At 43.8% G+C, this 22,682-nt stretch overlaps 1 protein-coding gene across 1 annotated transcript in view; it reads left to right on the top strand.

The window, feature by feature from the left end:
- The window catches only part of GPR158 (G protein-coupled receptor 158), a gene marked incomplete at its 5' end in the record, with an annotated part of 371,372 nt that overhangs the window by 149,799 nt on the left and 198,891 nt on the right, over positions 1-22,682 (top strand). Inside the window, one exon of the mRNA XM_019531865.1 lies at positions 7,193-7,295. Coding sequence (XP_019387410.1) covers positions 7,193-7,295 — 103 coding nt within the window. The remainder of the gene's footprint in view (positions 1-7,192; positions 7,296-22,682) is intronic.

Below are 22,682 nucleotides of genomic sequence, written 5' to 3'. Positions count from 1 at the left end.
TCATTTCCTTGATATAGATGAAATACTTGTCTTGTGCACACACAGGGCAAGTCTATATGAGACTTACTGTGTGGTTGACTACTTACCCGCACAGTAAAAGTTACTGCGTCTACACGTACACCCCTGTTGGGCTGGAGTATACCAATTTACTCCACAGCAACTCCGCAACAGCGTACATGTACACGCTGGAGGAGCTGGCTTGGGCACAAGGGCGCTTCAGTGCAGGGGCGTCTGCCAGCTAGCCTCACTCTGAAGCACCCTCATGCTCCCAGGCAGCCCCTCTGCAACATGTTCTGCTGGGAAGAGCAGCCCCAGGCTGCCAGCCCAATGCCCCAAAACCCTCTGCCAGCCAGGGCTGGGCTGCCCTAGCTCAACATGTTGTGATTCTGGGTGTACATGGAGATGTGCATCTGGAAGTTATCACTGTGCATTAATAGGCACATGTAGATGCACCCACTAAATATTAACTTAGTGTGTTTGCAATATTTTATCACCTACATTTGATTTTTAACCAGTCATGTCTGACTTCCACATTACTTTGTCAGAATATATGTGGTTCAGATTTCCATGGGGGTTGTACACAGCATAAACATTAAGTATGAATTTAGCCCCAAAGAGTGAATTCTCTCAGCCAGCATCTTATTAGATTTTTATTCCAACTATGTCCATGGTGCAAATTAAAAATATTTAAACTGAACATCTAGCTGTTCTCTATAAATTTTGATATTGTGACTGCATTGATTCAAGGCTTATTTAACTGTAAATAATTTAAATATGGTATTTTCTAGGTTTAATGGGTAAATGGAACATGAGCAGCTGATTCCAAGTATACAGTTGGATATCTTGTTCTTGGGCATGAATGTATAATTTATAGGTTAATGTGGTAGACTTGTGAGTCATCATAGAACATAAACAGTATAAAGCTGAGAACATAAACCTTGCAAACCAGGGAATACATTTCTGAAATAAGTGATTTGTTTGGGGTGGTTTTTTTAGAAGTGCAGATGATCAGTAGTTCATATTAGCAAATATTAAGTAATTGAAGTTAGTAAACCCTTTTGCCAAATCTGTTTGAAAACTGAAAAGGGGATTCCCAAGAATGGATGTCTGGGAGTTAAAACAGAAACATTAAAATTGGAAATAAGATATAGGTTTTCAATAGTGATAGTAATTGACCAATGAAACAAACAGTCCAGAGAAGTAGTGAATTTTCTGTCTCTTTAGAGTCTTCAACTTCCATTGGATATCTTTCTGAATACATGTTCGTCAAACATAAGTATATAGGCCCTCTGTACAGAGGTGTCACAGTGGGGTCCTGCAGGATGGCCGTGATCTCTCCAAGGCCCCCTTACCATGCCAACTTGACCCAGTGGGCACCCTCGATTCTCACCCATGTCTTTGATGGTAAATATATAATAGGGAGGCTGCCTTTACTTCCTCTTGGGCATGGTTTTGCTGTACTCTCTGACCCCATAGGCTCCTGGACCTCTTGTGGGTCCTGTTCTGCAATGGGTGTGTCAGGGCACCCTAGCTTTATGGGCTATGTGCGGCTCCAACCACCTCTTTACCATGCCCCGAGCCTCACAGATGGAACTGACGTTGTTCAGTCTGGGCCTTGTTACAATTTGGTCCTCCTTGGGCTCTCCACAGCCCTGCAAAGTGCTGCGCCCTCTCTGGCACTGGGGTTAGTGTACCCCAAATGCTGCGCCCTCTCTGGCGCTGGGGTTGGCACACCCAAATGCTGCACCCTCTCTGGCACTGGGGTCGGTGCACCCCAAAATGCTGTGCCCTCTCTGGCGCTGGGGTCCCCTCGCTGCTGTGGGTCCCCTGTGAGGCCTCCTCCATCCCCTAATAGCCTCACCAAAACCACTGGTCTTCAACAGTAAAAAAAACATAAGCCCCTGGGCTATAACATAAAATTCAGCTGCCACACCAGGGATGCTCAGTCCCTCACCAGTATAAGAGGCTGTACCTGCAGTCAGGCCTCTCCCCTTTGCTTGCCCTGGAAGAGCTCCTTCCCCGTTGGCTGCTGGCAGGGAAATGCCATCCTGGCCTCAGCCCTAGGGTTTATATGTGAGCCAGGCCCTGCCCCTTCCGGTCAGCTGACCGCTGGCAGGTGTGAGCCACTAGCTCACTCTGGCTGCCCTGGTAACCAGCAGCTAGGACTCCCCACTCACTGCTAGGGCTCTTTCCCTAGCAGTTTCCACTTTTTAAAGGAACAGGGCACCTAAGTCCTCTGTGACAAGAGGCAACTGGATGAAATATTATGGTCTATAGTCCTAAAGTAGGACATACTAAAGAATCTAATAGACCCTTCCAGATTTAACATGTGTGAATTTGACAGCACCTTTGTTTGGGATTGTTTGTAAATGGTCCTGGAACTGTTTGAGTTTTACTTGAAATGTTACCTAGAATAGTTTGCTCAATCATCTCTGAGTGACTGTCGCTTGTTCATGAGAAGCTGTATGTGGATAACAGAGTATTCAAAATGTGAACTATCATAATTCATTCTGTTGGGCACTTAGTGTTCTCCTGTGTTCAGATTCATTGCCTGTAATTCTTAATCAGATTTCCACTGCAAATACTTCAGGTATGGATTCAAAATTTTCTTTGTGCCAATGTCTTGGAAAATGTAATGAATATATAGATTTGAAAAACTTTCCTGCCAGTCATCCACTTTTCTAAGCAACTTGTGGAAGATAAACCCAAACTGGAAAGGGGTACACAAATTTACCAAAATGAACCATTTTAACAGTGCTTTTTTCACTCTGCTTTGCACTGATTATATAATAAAACCTAAACCAGGTAAGTTCCATGCTTTGGCTTTTTGTGCGTGTATGTGTGTGTGAGCATATTATACACTCAACTTTGCAGTGCCCAGTTCTGTTTAGATCAGATCCAAAGTCAGTTAGCAATGGAATCGTTTTCCAGAATCTTTTCAGAAACATAATGCATACATGAAGAAAGGGAGGAAAGCACAGTGTTTGGCATTTTTTAAAGCTGAGCTCAATTCTAAAACAAAAAAAGTACAGAGTTGCTTTCAGGGTGTTGTCCACACCTGTCACAGAGCCTGCACAAGGCTCTGCACATCTTAGAACAGTGCTTCCTAACCTTTTTTCTGTAGCAGCTCCAGTTCTGGACTTGCAGCTTCTCTCAACTTTCAGTCCAAGGCTGACCTCTATGATTGAATTTATGTGGGACTTTAAGCCAAAATCCCACTTGAGGATGCAACCTCAAGCATCTTGGGAACTGCTGACTTAGGCTTTGTATCCTGAATTTGCAGAGAACGGTGCAGACAGGTTCCTACATCTGTGTGGAGTCTTGCTGACCCCAGTCAAGTCAACAAGGTTATTCCATCTTACATATTTGCTGGACTGAAGCCTTGGGGGCTCCCATTAAATTGTGCAAGAGTTGGACAGCTTCTGAAACAGCTTGTTCAAAAATGCTAGTCAAATTGTTTCTGTCTCTTGCTATTTCTCCCCTTTCTTATTTTCAATTGCTGTCCTTCTAGGCCATGGCTTTACCCTAACCATGCTCAAAATATTTGATGGCATGGGTCCTCCATATTGATCATTTGTCTTAGCAAGTTAAAAATGAAGGTTGAGCTGAAAATCTGTTTGTCTGAGATTCTCGTGCCAGATTGAATGTATATTCTCACCCATCATGTTAAAAAGCCCACCTATTAAAAGTAGCTGTTTGTTCCAATAAGCATGTTTGGCCATGTGAGTGATCATATTGGTACCTTCCCCAAGTACCTGCTATTACAATTGGGCAACCTATTAGGCCTTTGTGTTGTGACAGCACCTGAGACTCCTGCAATAGCCCAGGAGGATGAGGCACAATGTGATTTTGTTAGCATAAGTGATTGTTATTCCAAACATATTTCATTACTTCGGTTTTTCTCCACCTTTTCCCCAAGACTTTTCAGTAGAGTTGGTCTTTTTTTTCCTTCAAATTTTGAAATTTCCACATTAGAATAAGGAATACTTTCTTCTTTATAAAGGATGTATTTCCCTTATCTTGACCTCTTCTAAGATGTAGTACTTAACTTGTTTACTGGAAAATTCATAAGGTAAATAATTGAGTTTTCATGAAATCTAAGTAGTCTTTGGGTATTGTAGAATTATATAAATTGTAACTTTTTTTATCTAAAATGATTCAGTACTCAATTTTTTTAAAATGAAAGACCATTAATCTGCCTTCTGTTATGCCTGTCTTTTCAAAAGGATTATGCAGAATACAAGGGGTAGAATTTAGCCCTACATTCTTTGAACATTGTAGCTGATAAGTAATCATGATGACCTAGATAAGGTGAAATAAAGCTTCTGCAATATGATCCAACTGAAGTTTTCTTTTATTGTAGTAATTTAGACTCTTTCATAACAACATAATGATAATAAGATTATTTAATCCTTATTGCCCTGAGAAATGTTTTAAGTCATCGGGAAAATATTTTAATACAGAACAGGTGCATGGTAACATATCACACTTTGCTATTATGTATTCATGAGGATACCCTACAGTTGTGGAATTAGGAGCATTCCCATGCTCACAAAATTCAGCAGTCAGGCTTTTTTCCCCATCTTAAATGGAAAAAATATATATTTTTTGCAACACGTAGCATATTAGAATGAAGAGAAGAACCATCAGGAGCTCTGCCTGAGAAGTCTTTCCTAGAGAATACAAGCTAAAATCTGTAACCATTTTACTCTTCTAACCCTTTTACCTGCTGTTCTATGCCATGTTATTATGTGTTTATAAATAGCAAAATGGTTTTCCAAAATGTCTCAATATATTCTTTTGCTGTTTCATTATTACATGTTTGTATTACAGCAATGCATAGGGGCCTTAAAGATTAGGGCTCCATTGTGTTAGGTACTGTATGAACATACATAATAAGAGATGGTTCCTGCCCATGGAAAAAAACTAAGAGTGTGGGGAAAAAGGCAGTTTAATGGGATTATGAAGTTACAAATGCTAGAGAAAAAGAAACCTGATGAAACGAGGAGAAAAGCATTTTCAGTTGTAGGCAAGGCCTTGAACAGTCTAATTAATAAATCTATTGTTTTAATTTTTTGGGGCATAATTTAAAGTATGCAAACCCATCTCTGTCATCCCTAGTTACTGTAGGAGAGTGCTTATAGAGGTATAACTTATTTTGATTTGATAAAATATAGCAAGCTGTAGTAATGTAAACAGCCATATATCAGTATAACTACATTAACACTCAGTTCTTCCCCTGTATAACTTGTAAATAAGTCACAGTCCTTACTGATACAGTTATTCTATTAAAACTTCGAGTACAGACCAGGCCTAAAACTGTAAATAGTTTTTGCTCAACCTGTTCATTCCAAGAGAGCTATTGTGGAACCCTCTAGTTTCTTTATAACATCAGGACATTTGGGGGCATTAGGAGATATTAAAGGTATTCAAAATGGCCACCTGATAGCAGGTAAGTTGGGATTGGGGGGAGCTAACAGGAGGGCTGGGGAGCAAGCAGTCTGCTGGAGGATGGGGCAGATGTGATTCGTGGGTGCGGTGGGGGTGCAGACATACCATACAGGGTGTTGCTTGGGGCCAGAAGGGTCTGGTGCAATCAGGGGAACTTCTGGGGACTGTGGGAGGAGCTAGCAAGGCTCACAGGGTGGTTTGGGGAACCAGGGACTATTTTTAGCCCCCTCAACACCCACCCCTGACAAGCCTACCCCCCACATCCCTCCAGCCCCTCCCTGCACCAGGACTTTCTTGCTCAGCTCTGGCAGCAGCAAATGCTGATAAAAACAGCTGCACCCAGAGCGGCTTGTGGGATGGCAGGGGGAGGGAGGGCAGGGGAGCAAGGGGTTGGGGGACAAAAAATAGCTCAGTGTGGGGGTGAGGTTGAAAAACATAGCCCCAGGGCTGCAACTGTTGGCTGGGTTTTCCCAGCCCTGGGGTTGTGCAGGGAAAGTGTACAGAGGTTCCAAGCACCAGTTTGACCTATGTCGAGTAAGTTTTATAATACGTCGACCCAGGTTTATCATAAATTCGATGCTGCAATTTTAGACCAGTTTGTGTGCATGGAACTTCTGTACACTTATACATGTAGATTGATTTCCGGTCACTGAGACTGGGTCTGTAAATGTAAGTTCGGCACCAGGACAAGTTAGTTTATTTAACCTTTGAGACTACAGGATATCTATGCTGCTCTGTGGCATACTCATCCTCCCTCCCCATCGAACTGGTCCTATTTTGTATGTGCCAAACCCAGAAATGAGGCAACTTGCTGCTGCTTTCAAGGATAATGGAGATGAGAATCTCAGAAGCCATTGATGGGGCTTTCCTCAAGCTATTTTAACTGGCTTATTTCAGGGATTGGTGTGTATGGAATGGATGTGCAGGAGTGTGCTTCCTAGTAGTGCTCTCACGAGTTCTCTGGAAGTGTTACAACCATACCTAGGTATCTTGCTGTTATAAAATGAGTCTCAGAAGAGAATTAATGCTGAGTTAATAATTTTGATATTTAAACTGAGTGAAAGCTAAATTTATAACTAATTTCACTTTTTATTTCTTCCTAGATAGTTGCTTGAGAACATGTAACTAGGCAAAATATTTTTCTGTAAAGAAAAGCCCCTTGGTACAGGCTCATGTTTTCAGTTAGCCAGTTTTTCTTTGGTAATTTCTTCATGCTGTTATTCCATCGTTCCAAATAGGTGGATCTTGTGTGTAGAAGTATGAGTTTTGTACTGTGTTGGCTTCTATGCCTCTGATCCACTGATGTGAAGACCCTTCTGTCCATTTGTTCTTTTACTGATGGAAGGTTAGGGCTACATTTGCTCTTATCCCTGACCGTTGGCCTTGGTCTTGCCATGGCTGCAGGAGAACCTGTGTGAAGCAACACTCCAAAGTGCTGAAAATCAAATTTGCCAGTTGGTCACTTCTGCCTAGCAATTGGATGAGCTGGGCTATAAATGTTATTGCAGTTTGCTGGATCTGAACTGCAGGGGAAAATGTATAGCTGAAACATGACCTTGGGGGGAAAAAATCACTGAAGAAACACAATGTCAAATTAGATTGGTACATTTCTTCTTGCAAGAAGGCTTATTTGTTGTACCTTATATAGTTTTTTTTCCTTACAATTGACTGTGCGTCTCTGTCTATACATGTGTGATCATCTACATTACTTTCTTTCCCTTCCCTTTTTTCTTTCTCACAGTGCATGCCAATTAAAGGTCTTGGATTTGTGCTTGGAGCCTACAAATGCATTTGCAAGGCTGGATTCTATCATCCCACCATCTTTTCAGTGAACAGCTTTCAGAGTAAGTGCCTTTGCATGAGCTGAAAAAAAGTTAAAAAAACAGAGCATTAATAATGCAAGACTCCTTTTATCCTAGTCAGTGTTACACAGTAAAATCCCAATGGTTTGCAACTCTCAGATTATATAATAACTTAAGAAGTTCTAGCCCTTTGGTTTGTCATCTGTGTTACTCTTGAGGATCTGTAAAACACACCTACTTTAAGCATATTTGATTTGTAAATAAATTGAAAAATATGGAAAGAATTCTTGCTATGGGGGAATGGAAGCTTTTTGGCATCTGTATTTGAGCAGGAGTGATGAAGAAATAAAATACAGTGATTTTTAGTTTTATTAATGTTGAGTAGATGTTCTGGGGTTGTCTGTATGTTTTAATTGTTCTAATTTTATGCTAGTTGACTAGGAGAATCCAAACTATGATACTGTAATTAGTAATTAGAAATGGGTCAGGACTGAACAAACTGCTATCAGTGAAATGTGGATAACCTATGACCTACAGGGTTTCTAAAAATGTACAGTTTGAATGTATGGTACCTAGACCAGTTTCTTCAGACAGAGCACAACTATGAGAGGAGGAGGTGGGGAAAGAATGGAGCAAGAGACTTGATGAACATCAGGAAAGCTGCTTATCCATTCATGAACTGAGGATTTATACAGGTGACATGTACACATTGGTATATAACTTATATTGGTTTTGAGCACCCATGTAAATCATGCTTGGTCTGGAATGGACAAATCTGCAATAGGTAGACCACTTCACTATCAGGTGGCAGTGCCAATGGCCTGTTTGCCTTGGGTAGATGGCTACCCCAAAATAAGCTAATTTTTCCTGAAATAATGTGTGCATTAGATCGGAGTAGGACTGGAGTAGGACTGCCTAGAATCAGAGAAGTAGGGCTAGAAGGGACCTCCAGAGGTCATCTAGTTCAACCCCCTGCCTGAGGCAGGATCATCTCTATCCAAACGATCCCATACGAACCATAATCTAAATTCTAGATAAGACTGCCATCAACCCTGACACAAGACAGACCTAATACACTAACCTCCTACATACAAAGCAAGGGAACGAGAGCAGCCAATGTCCTGCTTCTATAAAATGTTAATATATGCTCAAGAGATCCTGAGTAGAGGGCCACACTTACAGAGAAAGGCAACCCCCCTGCCCCATAGTTCATACTAATATGACCCTGGAGTAAAATTCTTTCCTGACCCCAAATATGGAGGTTGGTCTAATCCTGAGTGGAGGGGCAAGACCCTCTAGTCAGGCTCCTCCAGATTTAAGTCCCAGAAGGGGGATTGGCACACCCCAGTCAAAGTCCTAGCTTTGGCTGTAGCCAAAACTGCAGCTACTTCTGGAAGCCGGTGAGTGAGATCGGCCATGGGGGGACCCCCGCCCTGGTCACTTGGGGAGTATGTGCCCCTCCTGAATAAGGTGGCGCCAGTCACCCGTAGAATCATGGAATCAATGAGTCGGAAGGGACCTAGACAGATCATCTAGTCTGACCCCCTGCCATGGGCAGGAATGAGCACCAAGGGTGCGAGTGGTCATAAGATCCCAGCCAGGTGCCTGTCCAGTCTCTTGAAGATTTCCAGGGAAGGTGAGAGCACCACCTCTCTGGGAAGCCTATTTCAGGCTCTGGCCACCCTTACCATGAAGTAGTTCTTCCTAATATTTAACCTAAATCTATCCTCCCTCAGCTTGTGGCCATTGTTCCTGGTGACTCCAAGGGGGGCCCCAGTGAACAGACTTTCCCCGAGTCCCTGCTGCTGGCCCCTGATAAGGTTGTAGCAGCCACAAGATCCCCCCTCAGTCTCCTCTTGTGGAGACTGAAGAGACTCAGGTCCCTCAGCCTCTTCTCATAGGACTGGCCACGGAGGCCCCCAGTCATACGAGTGGCCCTCCTCTGGACCCTCTCCAGGTTCTCCACATCCTTTAAAAAATGTGGAGCCCAGAACTGGACACAGTACTCCAGATGAGGCCTAACCAGTAATGAGTAGAAAGGCACTATTACCTCCTGTGTCTTGCACCTAATGTTTCTATTGATGATACATTCTATTGCACCTGATTGCTTCTATTGGCCCCAAAACTGCATTCACCTTTTGTGTGGCTGAATCACACTTCAGACTTGTATGGAATCTGTGGTTTACTGAGGCTCCCAAGTCCTTTTCGATAGTGCTGCTACCCAGGTATGTGTCACCCATTTTATATTTGCATTTTTGAATATTCCTCCTGTGGTGCAGTACCTTGTTTTTGTGTGCATTGAACTTAATCCTGTTAGCTCTAGCCCAACTTTCCAACCTATTCAGATCTTTCTGATTTGTGCTGGCTTACTGCAATGTATTCACAATCCTTTCTGATTTCATGTCATCTGCAAACTTGCTCAAGAAGCTTTCTATGCTAGCATCCAAAATGTTAATAAACATGTTGAATAGCACCAGGCTCAGGACAGACCTCTGTGGGACTCCACTTAAAACCTCCAGACATTCTGACATGGACCCATTAATAAATACCCTTTGCTTGAGGCTAGTGAGCCATTATCTTTCCACCTTATGGTAGTTTTATCTAGCCCACATTTCTCCAATTTGTTTATGACAGCGGTTGTCAACCAAGAGTACATATACACTTGGGGGTACTTTGAAAAGTCCCAGGGGGTACGTGTGGGCAGGCAGGGATGGAGTGCTGCCACCCTGTGCCACTGCCTCACAGGAGCAGGGCCAGGATGGGGCGAGAGCAGGTCCCCATAGACGCTGCGCTGCTGCTGCTTGCCACACCTCTGCTCACCACCCCCCTCTCCCTTTGCTCAGCGTCCGGCTGACTGCCACCCCCCAAGAGGTACACTTACTAAAAAGGGGGCCACTGGGGGTACAATTATTAAAAAAGGTTGGTTTATCAGAATGTCTTGTGGGGCCTTGTCAAAAGCCTTTCTGAAGTCCAGCTACACTATATCCATAGCATTCCCATCATCCACCCAAGTAGTTACTTTATGAAAGAAGGAAATCAATTTTGTTTGACATGATTTGTTTTTCATAAATCCATGATGGTTGCTTATGGTCAGTCTTTCCTCCTCCAGCAGATGTTCACTTGTTGGGTCAGGGAGGATTAAGCCTCCCTGCACCAGCCCTGGCCAGGAGGTGAGGGTGCTCCAGCAGCCCCCAAGGAAGCTGCTGAACTGTCCCTCTGCCCAGCAACCCCCAGCTCTGGGGCTGTCAGTGTGGAAGGGAGGGAGATGGGGAGGGAGCAGCATGGAGCTGCCATCCGGGCTTGACTTGGCTGGAGCTGGAGGGGGGGGGGACAGGATGGAACAGAGCCCCCTTGCCTTGTGGGCCCCCCATCTAACCTGGCTAAAGTATTCGGGGGAGCCAGGCTGGGCCTGTGAGGCCAGGAAGCTCTGTTCCATACATCCTTTTAAAAATGGAGCTGAAGTGGGGCCACTCCCCCACTTCAGCTCCAGCCAGGCCAAGCCAAGGAGGCAGCTGCTGCTGCCACTGTTAAGAAGCCTGGGTGAGGGGTGGAGGGTGGGGAAGGGAGACCCCCTCGCCTTGAAGGCCTGGCTTGGCTCCCTCCAGTACTCCAGCTGGGTAGCTGGCAGGGGGAAGGGGTGCGAGGTGAGGGGGTCTCCCTTCCCTGCCCTCCTGCCCACCCCTTCATCTCCAGCCAGACCAGGCTCAGCCAGAAGCTCCATGCCTTTTCCCTACCTCTCCTGCTGACAGCCCTGCAAAGTGCAAAAACTTAATTCTGGAGGGACACAAGTTCCCTAAAGCACTCTGCTTTAGAGCGCCTTCATCTAATACCTCATTTCAGGAGGGTTAATTTTTCTTGTGATTGGCCATTTTAAAAGCACTCTGCAGCTATGCATGTGCATTACATCACAACTGTAGAGTGCTTTCAGGGCCCCAACTGCATAAAAAATATAATTCATGTAAGTGCCCTATGCTATTTAATATTCTGCCATTTGGCTAAGTTTTCCTACCTTTTGCAAACTTTAGAGAACAAATGTGTCAATCTGCTGAAGTAGATCCGACACTAGTGGTACAAAACACGTGAATATGTAACTGATGCACAGCATGACTGTGATGGCAGGGGACAGACTCAGTGGACCAGGAAGTCCCTTTCATTCCCATGTCCTATGTTCCTAAGTGCACTATGGATGGGTCAAATCTATGCTCTTGTTTCATGTTTGTTTTGGTGGGCAAAGGCTATGACATGCTTAAGTCAAAAGTGGCAAGCACTACAGGAGTGTAAGTAGATTAGGTGCTTTTCCTATTGTTAAGTAGGGCTTTGATTTCTATATTGAGTTATAGCCATGAGTTTCAAATATTTATTTATTTGACCCACCATTTGCTTTTATTTTAGTGGTATTAGATATGTCAGCCCATTTGTGGCTAATTGTAATGGGCTGTTCCTGAAATGGATTAGCAAGGATGTATCTGACTGGCTATGTATATGTGCACATGTACGTATTGGTAGATGTGTTAAGGTGGTTGATAAGTTTGCATGAGTATTTTTGTTTCACTGTTCCATTCATTTATGTTGAGTACCAGATCAAGCAGTGATTATCAGATTATTTCAATCCACTGGGCAAGTGAGCAGGTAAAATGCAGCTTTATGAAACCATTTTTCTCTCTGAAAATTTTTGTAGCTCAAGGGTTGTGCTTAGTTGTTTCATCAGTGTAGAATGAATCATGATGAAGGCCAGCATTTAATTCTCTTCATGTGTCCATGAAAAATGTAGTTCATGATTTTTATATAAATAAGCAAAACCTACAAAAGGAAAAGTTGCAGCTCAAATTATCAGTAACATTGATCAATTCAGGCCAAATCTGATTTTGTCTTTATACAAGTGTCATTTATGTAGTTGCATAAGTACAATTTTTTGTGTCTTACATGGATTTCAGATTTTATTTTTACCTGTGGGTGAATGAGGTACTAATGTAACTATTTGAAATAAAGTAGAGAAATTGGAGGTGGAGGGGAAGGCATTGGGCTCCTAACTTTCAGCCCCACAGCCTAGTGGTTAGGGAACTTAGCCACTAGGCAAAGTTCCAAGAAGTAGGATTCTTCAGGAAGAGAGCAAGTGAGCACAGCTCAATGAGATGGGCACTCTTCTAGAAAGGAGGGGGTTTTGACCTGTGCCTCCACCTCCATTCCCGCTCCCAAGTGACAGAAGCTATCCCTCTGCTATATATACATTTCATCCAATATAAGGTGCAGAAAAGTCATTGGCAGATCAGGGGAGGGCCAACTTCAAGAAGAAAATAGAAGCACATTCTGTCTAAGCCATGATATAATGGTTTGGGGGATTTATTGAAAAATGGAAAAGTAGCTTCATACCCACCCCCCCCTTGGTGAAGGGGCTTAGACCATGAATCTCCTACTTCAGGCTAAAAGGTAGGAAGAGTGCTAGTTGTAGTTTTTCTCTGACTAGCGTTTCAGGAACTTGTACAGTTATGCATCTAGCCAGGCAATTTTATTCTGCATCAGAGCCTATCCGGCTATAATGGAGCTTTATGCATTCTCAGACTGAAAAAGCACAACTTCAGGGATAGAAATAGAATCTAAAATTATGGCTGCTTCTACACACCATGGGGTTTCATTCGATTTAGTTCTCCCTAAATTGAAATGGTGGGTTTTTAAAAATACTGCTCCAATTTAGGGAAAATTAAACTGAACTAAACTCCATGGCGTGAACACAAAGGTAGTCTTTGGCGGGGGGGAGGGGGGCAAGCTGCTGATGGGCTGAGTGGTACTGGAGCTGCACGGGGGTCCCCCAGGTGGCACCTGCCCACTGGCACCCAGCCTGGGCAGTCCTGGGGGGAAGCACCCATCCCCCTGCAGCTGTGGAGGGCAGCACCAGGCTTCCACACAGTTCAGGCAGGCAGGGAGGCTCTGGGGAGGGGAAAAAAAAGATCAGGTTCGCCCCTATTTTTTTTTCTTCAGTAGAGCTTGCTTGTACAGGCTGCTGCTGGGTCCCACAGCTCCTGAGCTGCACGAGGTCTGCCAGGCCCCAAGCGCATCAGCTTGCAGTGCCCTGTGTACTGTTGCAATTTGTTAGGTAGCAAACTAAAACACCTCGGTGGTGTTTTATCTTGCTGTGTACCAAAGTCATCTAAAGAGGAATACACCACTAGTGTGCAAACAGCAGTGCCATTAAAGTGGAATACTCTGCCAAATGTACAAACAGCAGTGTCATTAAAGTGGTGCAAAAGGGCATTTTAAGCTGCTTTAAAGCTCAATTCTGTGGCATGTACAAAAGCTATGTAGGTGGCACTCAGGTGCATAAAGGTAAAACAGGGTTTAGCTCTTATGCCTATGCTGAAACTTGAGGCCTGTAAATTCAGTTCTCTGGGAATGCTTTCAGTTAACCTAGATCACTGTGAATTAACATGACAGAGCTAGGGTTTGGGAATGATCTTGTTATAAGAATCAGCTTAGTCTGCCAATCTGAATAGATCCTGTCAAACTTGAAAAGTGTGACAGTGAGTGTTAGAAGTAGGAAAAGGCTGTCAAGTACTGAAACAAAAGACTTTGGTTCAAAGGGAAATGAGTTCTGTCCTCTAGATGTAATGAAAACTGCAGCCACACTAAAGGAAGTATAGGATGTGCTTAGAAAATCTAAAAGATGTTAGCTTTAAGATGAATTCCAGGCACATATTTCCAGAAGACTGAGTGCAGTTGTGACAGAAACTGTCTGACCTGAAGATCTGTTTGTATATACAGGTTGGGAAAGTCTGCTGATAAGAGCAATGAATTGGGGTAGAAATGTAAAAGGTGGAAAAATATCCCTAGAGCATGAAAGTAAAACTTAAAAAGAAGCAGTGAGGTCAGAGAACCTGAGATAAGAGATTAAACAATATATGGCTTCAAAATTGTTCAGTCTTGCACTGTTTTACATTGAAAAACTGAACTGAGTTTGACTGCAGAATTTATGCATGATCTCATTGGGACATGGCACTATGTCAGAACTGTCTGAACTGTACATACAAGTTGTGCTTCAGTTAATGGTGTTCTGACAAGGAACTGTTCTAGGCCCACTTGGTGTGAATTCTTTGGTTGGAATCTGAAAGTTGTTTTTCTAAAAATGGGGTTGAGGAGTATTGAAGTTTCACTAGCTAAGAGATTGTCTGCTACCCTGGCCAACTCAGCAGGGGATCTGAAAGGCTAGTTGCAGTGTTGAATGTATATGATCAATTTAGAGATCCTGGTTTTCTCCGTTTTAAAAATTGCAAATTCTTTGATTAAAAAAAAAACTACACCCTCAAAGTCTCTGATTAAAAAACACAAAATCCGTGATAAAAATGGAATACCAATATATATATAGGTATCAGTTGAACACAACGTTTTATTGATATATTTGCAGTTTTAGAGCAATTGAGAAACCTTCCAGTGCCTTAATCACTATAAAATAAATTCTAAATATCTATAAATTTTGGCATTTGATTTTGGGTTGCTGATCGTGGAAAATCAGAGCTCCCCCTGTCCCCTTCACTCACCAGACAGGTCCAGGCCCCCCACTGCCAAGGCAAAGCCCTCTGGTTTTGCTGGTGCCTCTCACTCCCCACCCACACCCCCTGTCCCTGTTGGTGCTCCTCACTCCCCACCCACAGTCCTGTCACCCCTTCCAGCTGTGCCAGAGAGGGTCTTCAGCTGCCAGGGCTATGGGGCCAAGTACCTAGGTCCACAGCCTCCTGCTCCCACAGCAGTGGCCAACCCCACCTGCCACCCATGGGAGGTGGTAGCTGCTGCAGCAGAGAGAAGCATGGAGCTCAGCTCCCCCTTCCCCTATGGGTAGCACAGCCAGAGCATAGCTGGTGGGGAGGGTGGATGCAGGCTGCCTGCTGCAGGCTCAGGGCTCCCTGCCCAGCATGGCAGGGCAGAATGAGGCCAGGCAGGGAGGGTCATACCACCGTTGGGAGCTCCACACTTCCATAGTGATGTTCCCACTGCCTGCCCAGCAGCAGTGATAGATGCAACTATGCAATGCCACCCCCACTGCTGCTGGGAGGGTGAGGGCACCTCACCATGGCGGTGCAGGGCTCACAGCAGCGACACTCATCGTGCCCATTGGGTCCCACATGCTGGGTTGCAGAGGCCCCAGGGAAGGGCAACAGGGCAGGGAGTCCAAGCCCACAGTGCGAAACCCATACCCGTTCCCACCCTGTGCACAAATCTGGGGGGCACTGTCCTGCTCTCTGCTCAGGCCCTGCAGCTGCCATTCCAGTTCTGGGCCCCAAGCCCTACACATGATCCCAGCTGGCCAGCAGCTCCAGCCCTGCCCAACTCCCTCCTTCCCTCTCTATGGGGGCCTCAATTCCTCCCCCCCCAAAAAACTTACCTGTGGTGAGCTGCTCTCCAGGACACTTGCTGGCTATGTGCATGTGTAAATGTGCACGTGGTACTCCTGCCTGACTGCTCGCTTCCTGCTCCCCCCAGCTTCTTGCAAGTTGGAACTTCTCATGAACGGATCTGTGTTGTCCTGGTGTGAAGTGGCCAGTGGTGTCTCTCAGGGGTCTGTGCTTGGACTGGTGCTTTTCAACACCTTTTTCAATGGTTTGTATGGGGGAGTAAAAAGCTCACTGGTCAAGTTCATGGATAACACCAAGTTATGGGGCAGTGTGGTCACGTCAGAAGATAGGTTGCAGATACAGGTGGACTGGGACAGGCTTGAGAGTTGGGCAGACCAGAACCAGGTGAAGTTCAATACTTTCAAGTGTAGGGTGCTCCATCTGGGGGCAAACAACCCTCAACATATATACAGGCTTGGTGGTGACAACTTGACTTGCACCACGGCTGAAAGAGACAGAGGGGTAATGATTGACCATCACATGAAGATGAGCCTTGTGTGTGAGGTGGTGGTCAGCAGGGCAAATAACATGCTGGCACGCATCAACCGATGCATCTCATGTAAAACTAAGGAAGTGATACTCCTGCTGTACTCAGCTTTGGTGAGACAGCAGTTGGAGTTCTGGGCACCGCACTTCAATAAGGACATGGAAAAACTTGAGAGAGTCCAGAAAAGAGCCACCCATATGATCAGAGACTTGCAAGGCCAGCCATATGAGGAAGGGCTGGGGGACCTGGGCCTTTTTAGCCTAAAGAGGAGAAGGCTGAGAGTGGACTTGATAGCGGCTTACTGCTATATCAGAGGATTGTATCAGGATCTCGGTGAACAACTGTTCACTAGGGCACCCCTGGGGAAGACCAGGATGAGCAAGATCTGACAGTGGATATAAACTCCTGGAAGGCTGCTTCAGGCTTAATACCAAGAAGAACTCCTTCACAGTCAGAGTGCCCAGATTGTGGAATAAATTCCCTCCAGAGGTGGTACAGTCACCTACCCTGGAGGTTTTAAAGAGGAGACTAGACAGTCACCTCGCTGCGGTCACCTAACCCCAGTTGTCTTCCTGCCTAGAGCTGGGGGGGGTGGGGAGGAGTGGACCCAATAACCTGCAAGGTCCCATCCAGCCCCTAACAGTCTCTGAATCTATGAATAAGGGGAAACCTACCGTTTCCTGTGTTTTTCTCTTTTTTGGGATTTTCTCCTTAAAATTAGAGTTTTACCATGGTGAACTGGTGAACAGCTTTTTTTCCATGGTGAATGGGAAACTGTAATCCTGGATCATCAGTAAAAAAAAAAAAAAAAAAGGAAAAATTGTTGGCCTGTTGTTTCTCATTAAAAATCATGCTGGAAAGTTGCATAGGTATAATCCAGGATAAATCTGAAAGGTTTAGAACTGCATTTAAGTACTGTATATACTCAAATATAAGATGGACCTGAATATAAAACAACCCACCAATAATTTGTTATGATTTTCAAGGTGTAGAATCCAATTTTTGGAAATTTTGCCTTGAATTTGTCTCCCTCCTACTGCTACAGCAGGGAAAATAAATCTGGGGGTCAGGTAGCTCCCTTACCCACTGCATCTCCCCAGCTTCTTCTCCCTGAAGCCCTTTCCCCACCGTCTTACTGTCAGATCTTGTTTTCCTGGAACACATAAAAGTGAGGAGCAAATTTGAAAACACTAACCTTGAAATAAACATACTTGTAGTAATTTGCTTATAGTACCCATAGACTTAATTCATTCAGAATTGATGCATTTTGCCTTTTTTTGAAACTGCTGAAAGTTTTACCATAGGTATTCCATAAACACACTTTTAAGAAGCACTTTTGTAGGACCTTTGTCTAGGCTGTGTCTAGCTGGGTCTTAAAAACCTCCAAGGATGGAGATTCTACAACATCTCTGGGAAGCCTGTTCCAGTGTTTTACTACCCTCCTAGCAAGAGAGGTTTTTCCTAATATCTAACTTAACCTCCCTTGCTGCATCTTGATGACCATTGCTCTTTGTTCTGCCACCACTAACAACAGTCTAACTCTATCTTCTTTGGAACCACCCTTCAGGTAGTTGAAGGCTGCTGTTAAATCCCCTCTAAGTCTTCTCTTCTCCAGACTAAGTGAGCCCAGTTCCTTTATCCTCTCCTCATAAGTCACATGCCCCAGCTCCCTAACCATTTTTGTTGCCCTCCGCTAGGCTCTCTCCAGTTTGTCCCCATCCTTCCGGGGGGGGGGGCAAAACTGGACACAGGACTCCAGATGTGGTCTCAACAGTGCTGAATACAGGGTAATAATCACTTCCCTTGATCTGCTGGCAACCCTCCTATCAATGCAGCCTAGTATGCCCTTAGCCTTCTTCACAACAAGGGTACATTGTTGGCTTATATTTAGCTTATTGTCCACTGTAACCCCCAGGTCTTTTTCTGCAGAGCTGCTGCCTAGCCAGTCAGTCCCTAGCCTGTATCAGTGTATAAGGTTGTTCCATTGTAAGTGCAGGACTTTGCACTTGTCCTTACTGAACCTCATGAGATTTCTTTTCCTCCAATCCTCCAATTCCTTGAGGTCACTTTGAATCCTAGCCCTACCCTCCAGGATATCTACTACTTCCCCCAGTCTGGTGTCATCTGCAAACTTGCTGAGGGTGTACTCTTTGCTATTCCCTAGGTCATTGATGAAGATATTGAATAAAACCAGCTCCAGGACCAACCCTGGGGCACAGCTGCCAAGTAGACATTGAGCCATTGACTACTATCCTCTGATCCTGATGATATAGTCAGTTTTCTATCCACCTTACAGTGCATTCATCAGACCCATACTTCCTTAGCTTGTCTGCAAGAATGTTGTGGGAGACTGTATCAAAACCCTTACTAAAGTCAAGGTATACCATATTCACTGGTCTCCCCACATCCACAGAGCCAGACATCTCATCACAGAAGGCAATCAGATTGGTCAGGTATGACTTGCCCTTGCTGAATCCATGCTGATTGTTCCCAATCCCCTTCTTCTCCTCCGAGTTCTTAGAAATGGATCTGCTCCATGATTTTTCCGTGGACTGAGGTGAAGCTGACAGGTCAGTAGTTCCCTTCATCCTCCTTTTTTTCCCTTTCGTAAATATGTACACAATATCTAATCATCTGGAAGACACAGAGAAGCTAAGCCATATGAGCACCGGGGCAGAAAGATGTCATCCTTTGCTGCTACAAAGGTTGCCATGATGCTCCAAAGGGAACTCCATTTTAAGGCCTGAAGCCTGTTTCTAAGGTATCTAAGATCCTGGCAGATGTCATTCAAAGTGGAACTTGTTAGTCACTTCATTGTTTTTTGGGTTTTTTTGCCTAAGAATCAGGGCTTGGGACTAGGGTGATAGTTTCAAAGATGGATTTGTGACAATTAGGGAGACCATGTTTTTCAAAAGGGCTAACTTGTTCTTCTCTGAAGGAGGGGTTAGGCCAAAACAGACACCAGGCTTGATGCCAAACAAACTGTTTCCATTTATGACTTGGACCAAAACTGGTGCAAGGCAGTTAGTTGTACATGACAATTACATGGAAGTTAAATTGAATCAGCTGTTATTATTCTGAGGCAAAGTACCAATTCAGATAATTCACAAGTACTCAGTTTGGGACAATGGGCTTTTCAGTCTATAAGGTGTGGGGTTTGTTGTGAGACAAAGTGCTCAAAAGTGAATCAAGCTGGTTCTCTGTTTTTATCCTTATAAGGTAGCAGCATAACTAAGGTGGGGAGCAAGTGGGGCACTAGCCCTGGGAATGGCAGCTCCCACTATCTTCCCCCTCCAGACCCTGCAGCATCAGCCAGAGTATGGGGAGCCCATGCCACGGAATCAGCAGCTGGGGTCTTGAAGTCTCTGGTACCCCCTTGCTCTCCCTTGCTCTCCAGTGTCTCTCACCTCCCTTTCTGCCCAGGAAACCACAATTGGTAGTTAAAACCACCTCTAGTGTGAGCCACCTAATCCAAGCTGCTATGCTGAAGAACTCCATATGGATTTGGGATCATCTCTGAAGGAGTTTGAGTCCAAAAGAGTTTGAAGAAGCAAACAAGCCTGACCCCCCATATGTTTCAAGTCTTACAAGTGAAACTGTAGCCATGTCTTCTGCTCAGCACTGGGAATTGCGTACTAAACACACACAATCATATAAAATGTAAAAGTTTATGTAATTTTATATTAGCAGTACAGAAGAGAAAACTACCTACACTGGTTGTGAGATAGTTGTGTGGGAAAATAATTTCTAAGTACAACATTTGGTAGCAAACAATACAAGTAAATACTCTTTCTTTTTGTTCCTCAGGTCTACTTTTTATTTTCATTGTATACCTCAATTTCTTTGCCTGATACTTTTCAGTTTCTAGGTTTTACTTTTCTTATTCTTAAGGGTTTTTTTTTAATCTCCTTAAATTTTCATTTTTTTCCTTCCTAAGATAAACATTTCTCATCTTTTCAAAACTTCTCTACTTATGCTATCATTTTAGATTTCTTATTTTTCTTTCTATTAGTCAAACATGCTCTCAGTTAGTCGTTGATATTGATTTCTCCTGTCCCTTCAGTTTAACTATTTTCTTTCCTTCTTCCTCCCACCTTATTCTTTTTTCCTCTGCTTTCTTCCTCTGTGTCCCTTGTCTCTATTTATTTCTGAACCCTACCGTGCACAGTCTCTCACTGTTTGATTCTATTACCATTGATGTCAATGGCAAGACTCCTTTTGACTTAAATGGAGCAAAAATTGGCTGCTGGCTATTGTCTACTTGCTACATTGTATTCTTGATAATCCTGTGCCACCTTCAGTATTGAGAAGAAACGGGTCTTTTACTCTGACAGTGGAATCATACTGCCAAAGAGCCCAAGGTGTGGCAAAAAGAAGGTACTTCCTTGCCACTGCTGCAGTGAATCATCTGTCATGCAGCTGAATTGCTCTGGTTGTTACATTAACTCTAGTTGGATAACAGTTACCAGTGGATCAGTAGATAGAAGAGGAATTTTACACATGTAGAAAGAAGTACAGATGCATTTGAGTGCTTCTTGTTATATGTCTTGGGGATCATGGGTGGAATTAAACATTTCTCAACCACACTGGTGTGCAGTGACCATTATGACAATAGGTTACTTCTAATGAATATGATAGTGGCTCTGTGCTAAAAAATAGCAATATTTTGGAGGGGAAATTTGGTAGTGGGTAACTTCTTATCAAACTTCAAAAAAAAAATCAAGTAGATCCAATCCACTGCAGATTAACTCTAAGAAAGAATACTTTCCAAGTCAAACAGTATTCATCATCTAAATAGTCATAGCTAGTGGGGCTTTATGTGCATATCAGTGACCTTTCTTGAAAGGCAGCTGGAAGCATTTAATGAAACATGGTTAAGATAAAGTTTGCTGTTGATTTATGAAGCTCTATCCTTAGGGTATTTACTGTAACATGCAACTGTTTATCAGCTGTTATCCCTAAAACATGTGACAAGAAGAGACATAAAGATCCTTTCAAACAAGATATAGATAAGTAAATGTTTAATAACCTGGATTAGAACATACTTTTCATAATTTTTCAAGGTTGAATGTTTAAGAACAACTTGTAAGAATTTTAGTTTTAGCACCATTCAGAATTTTAATCTGTACTTATAAAGGATTGTAACTGGGTACATGGCTTAGGGGTAGAAGACCAGCTGCAGGGGGTTAATGAGTAGTAGCCTGTTTGCTCAGGGTCATGGAGCCATCTGGCAGAGATGATTGCATGGTCAGAGGAAGTGAAAACCTCCCAGGAAAGGAAGGTGGTGGAGTAAGGGAAGGCTGCAGTGCTGACAATACAGCACAGACCTGGGATTGCCCTCTCCAGGTCTGAGGAAGGACCATAGGTTTGAGTTAACCCTTTGTTGCTTGTTTATGTGTTCTTTTTCATTATGGATGCTGGTTTTTCTTGTGTGGACAAGTTTGCCCCAGGGAAAATAAAAAGCTGAGTGACAACCTGCTACACATGGTAGAAAATACTGGCATTTTAGAACCCAATATCAGCTATGGAGGCCAGAACCCTGCTAAAATGGCTGGTGGGGCTGTAGCAACAACACCAGCAGCTGTTTCAGCAAGTCCAAGCCCAGCAACAGCAATTCCAGAGACAGCAGCAGAAACTGTAGCAGTTTCAGAGAAAGCAGCAGCAAGAGTTCCTAAAACAGCAGTTTCAACGAGCTGAAATAAAAACCCTCCTGAAGAATTCAAAAAGGTACTTACCATGAGTTTGGTACATTAATTGAACACTGAATTATCCTTAGGCCAGGCCTTAAATTTCAAAAGGGACACTTGAGAATCCTAGACTGACTGAGGGAAGCAGTAAGATGAGAAGTTAAGATGTTGGACTTAGAGGTAATAAAGGAATGCGCCAGTAAGTGGAGTAGCCCAATTGTGTTCATGTCAAAACCCAATCACACTATCTGGTTTTGAATTGACTTTCACAAAATCAATGCAATTTTAAAATGTAACATGTACCATATGTCCAGAAAAAATAAAGCAGTGGAGGGAATAGGTAACACAAAGTATATAACCATCCTGGACTTGACTAAGGGATATTGGCAAATTCCTTTGGATCCAGCATCTTGGGGAATTACAGCTGTTGCAACACCCTGAGGGCTCTACCATTTCAAGATGCTACTTTTTGTTTTACACAGAGCCTTGGCATCCTTCCAATTTTTAATGGATGAAATACTCCAACCTCATTGGGTATATGCAGCTACCTATCTGGATGATGTAGTAATATTTACCAACACATGGGTGTACCAACTCCAGTGGGTGAAAGAAATGTTACAGGTGATATGAGCAGTGAGTCTGACAGCTAACCTGGCTAAGTGTCACTTGGGGTATACCAAGACTAACTGTGGGATAGCCTCAAGGAGGCTATCCTTGGGGTGCAGCAGGATGCAATTCCTTTGAGCAGAAAGGCGGGAAAAGGGTCCAAGAAACCTTTGCGGCTGAGTGTGGATATCCAGGCTAGCCTGAGGGCAAAGAAAAAAGCATACTGGTGGTGGAAGCAGGGGGCAGGGACAAAGGAGGAGTACACCTC

The sequence above is a fragment of the Crocodylus porosus genome, unplaced genomic scaffold (assembly GCF_001723895.1).
Source record: "Crocodylus porosus isolate Cpor-Errol unplaced genomic scaffold, CroPor_comp1, whole genome shotgun sequence".
In the NCBI taxonomy this organism is placed as follows: Eukaryota; Metazoa; Chordata; order Crocodylia; family Crocodylidae; genus Crocodylus; species Crocodylus porosus.
Note: the sequence above shows the minus strand (reverse complement) of the source record. Positions and strands in the feature narration are given on the sequence as shown.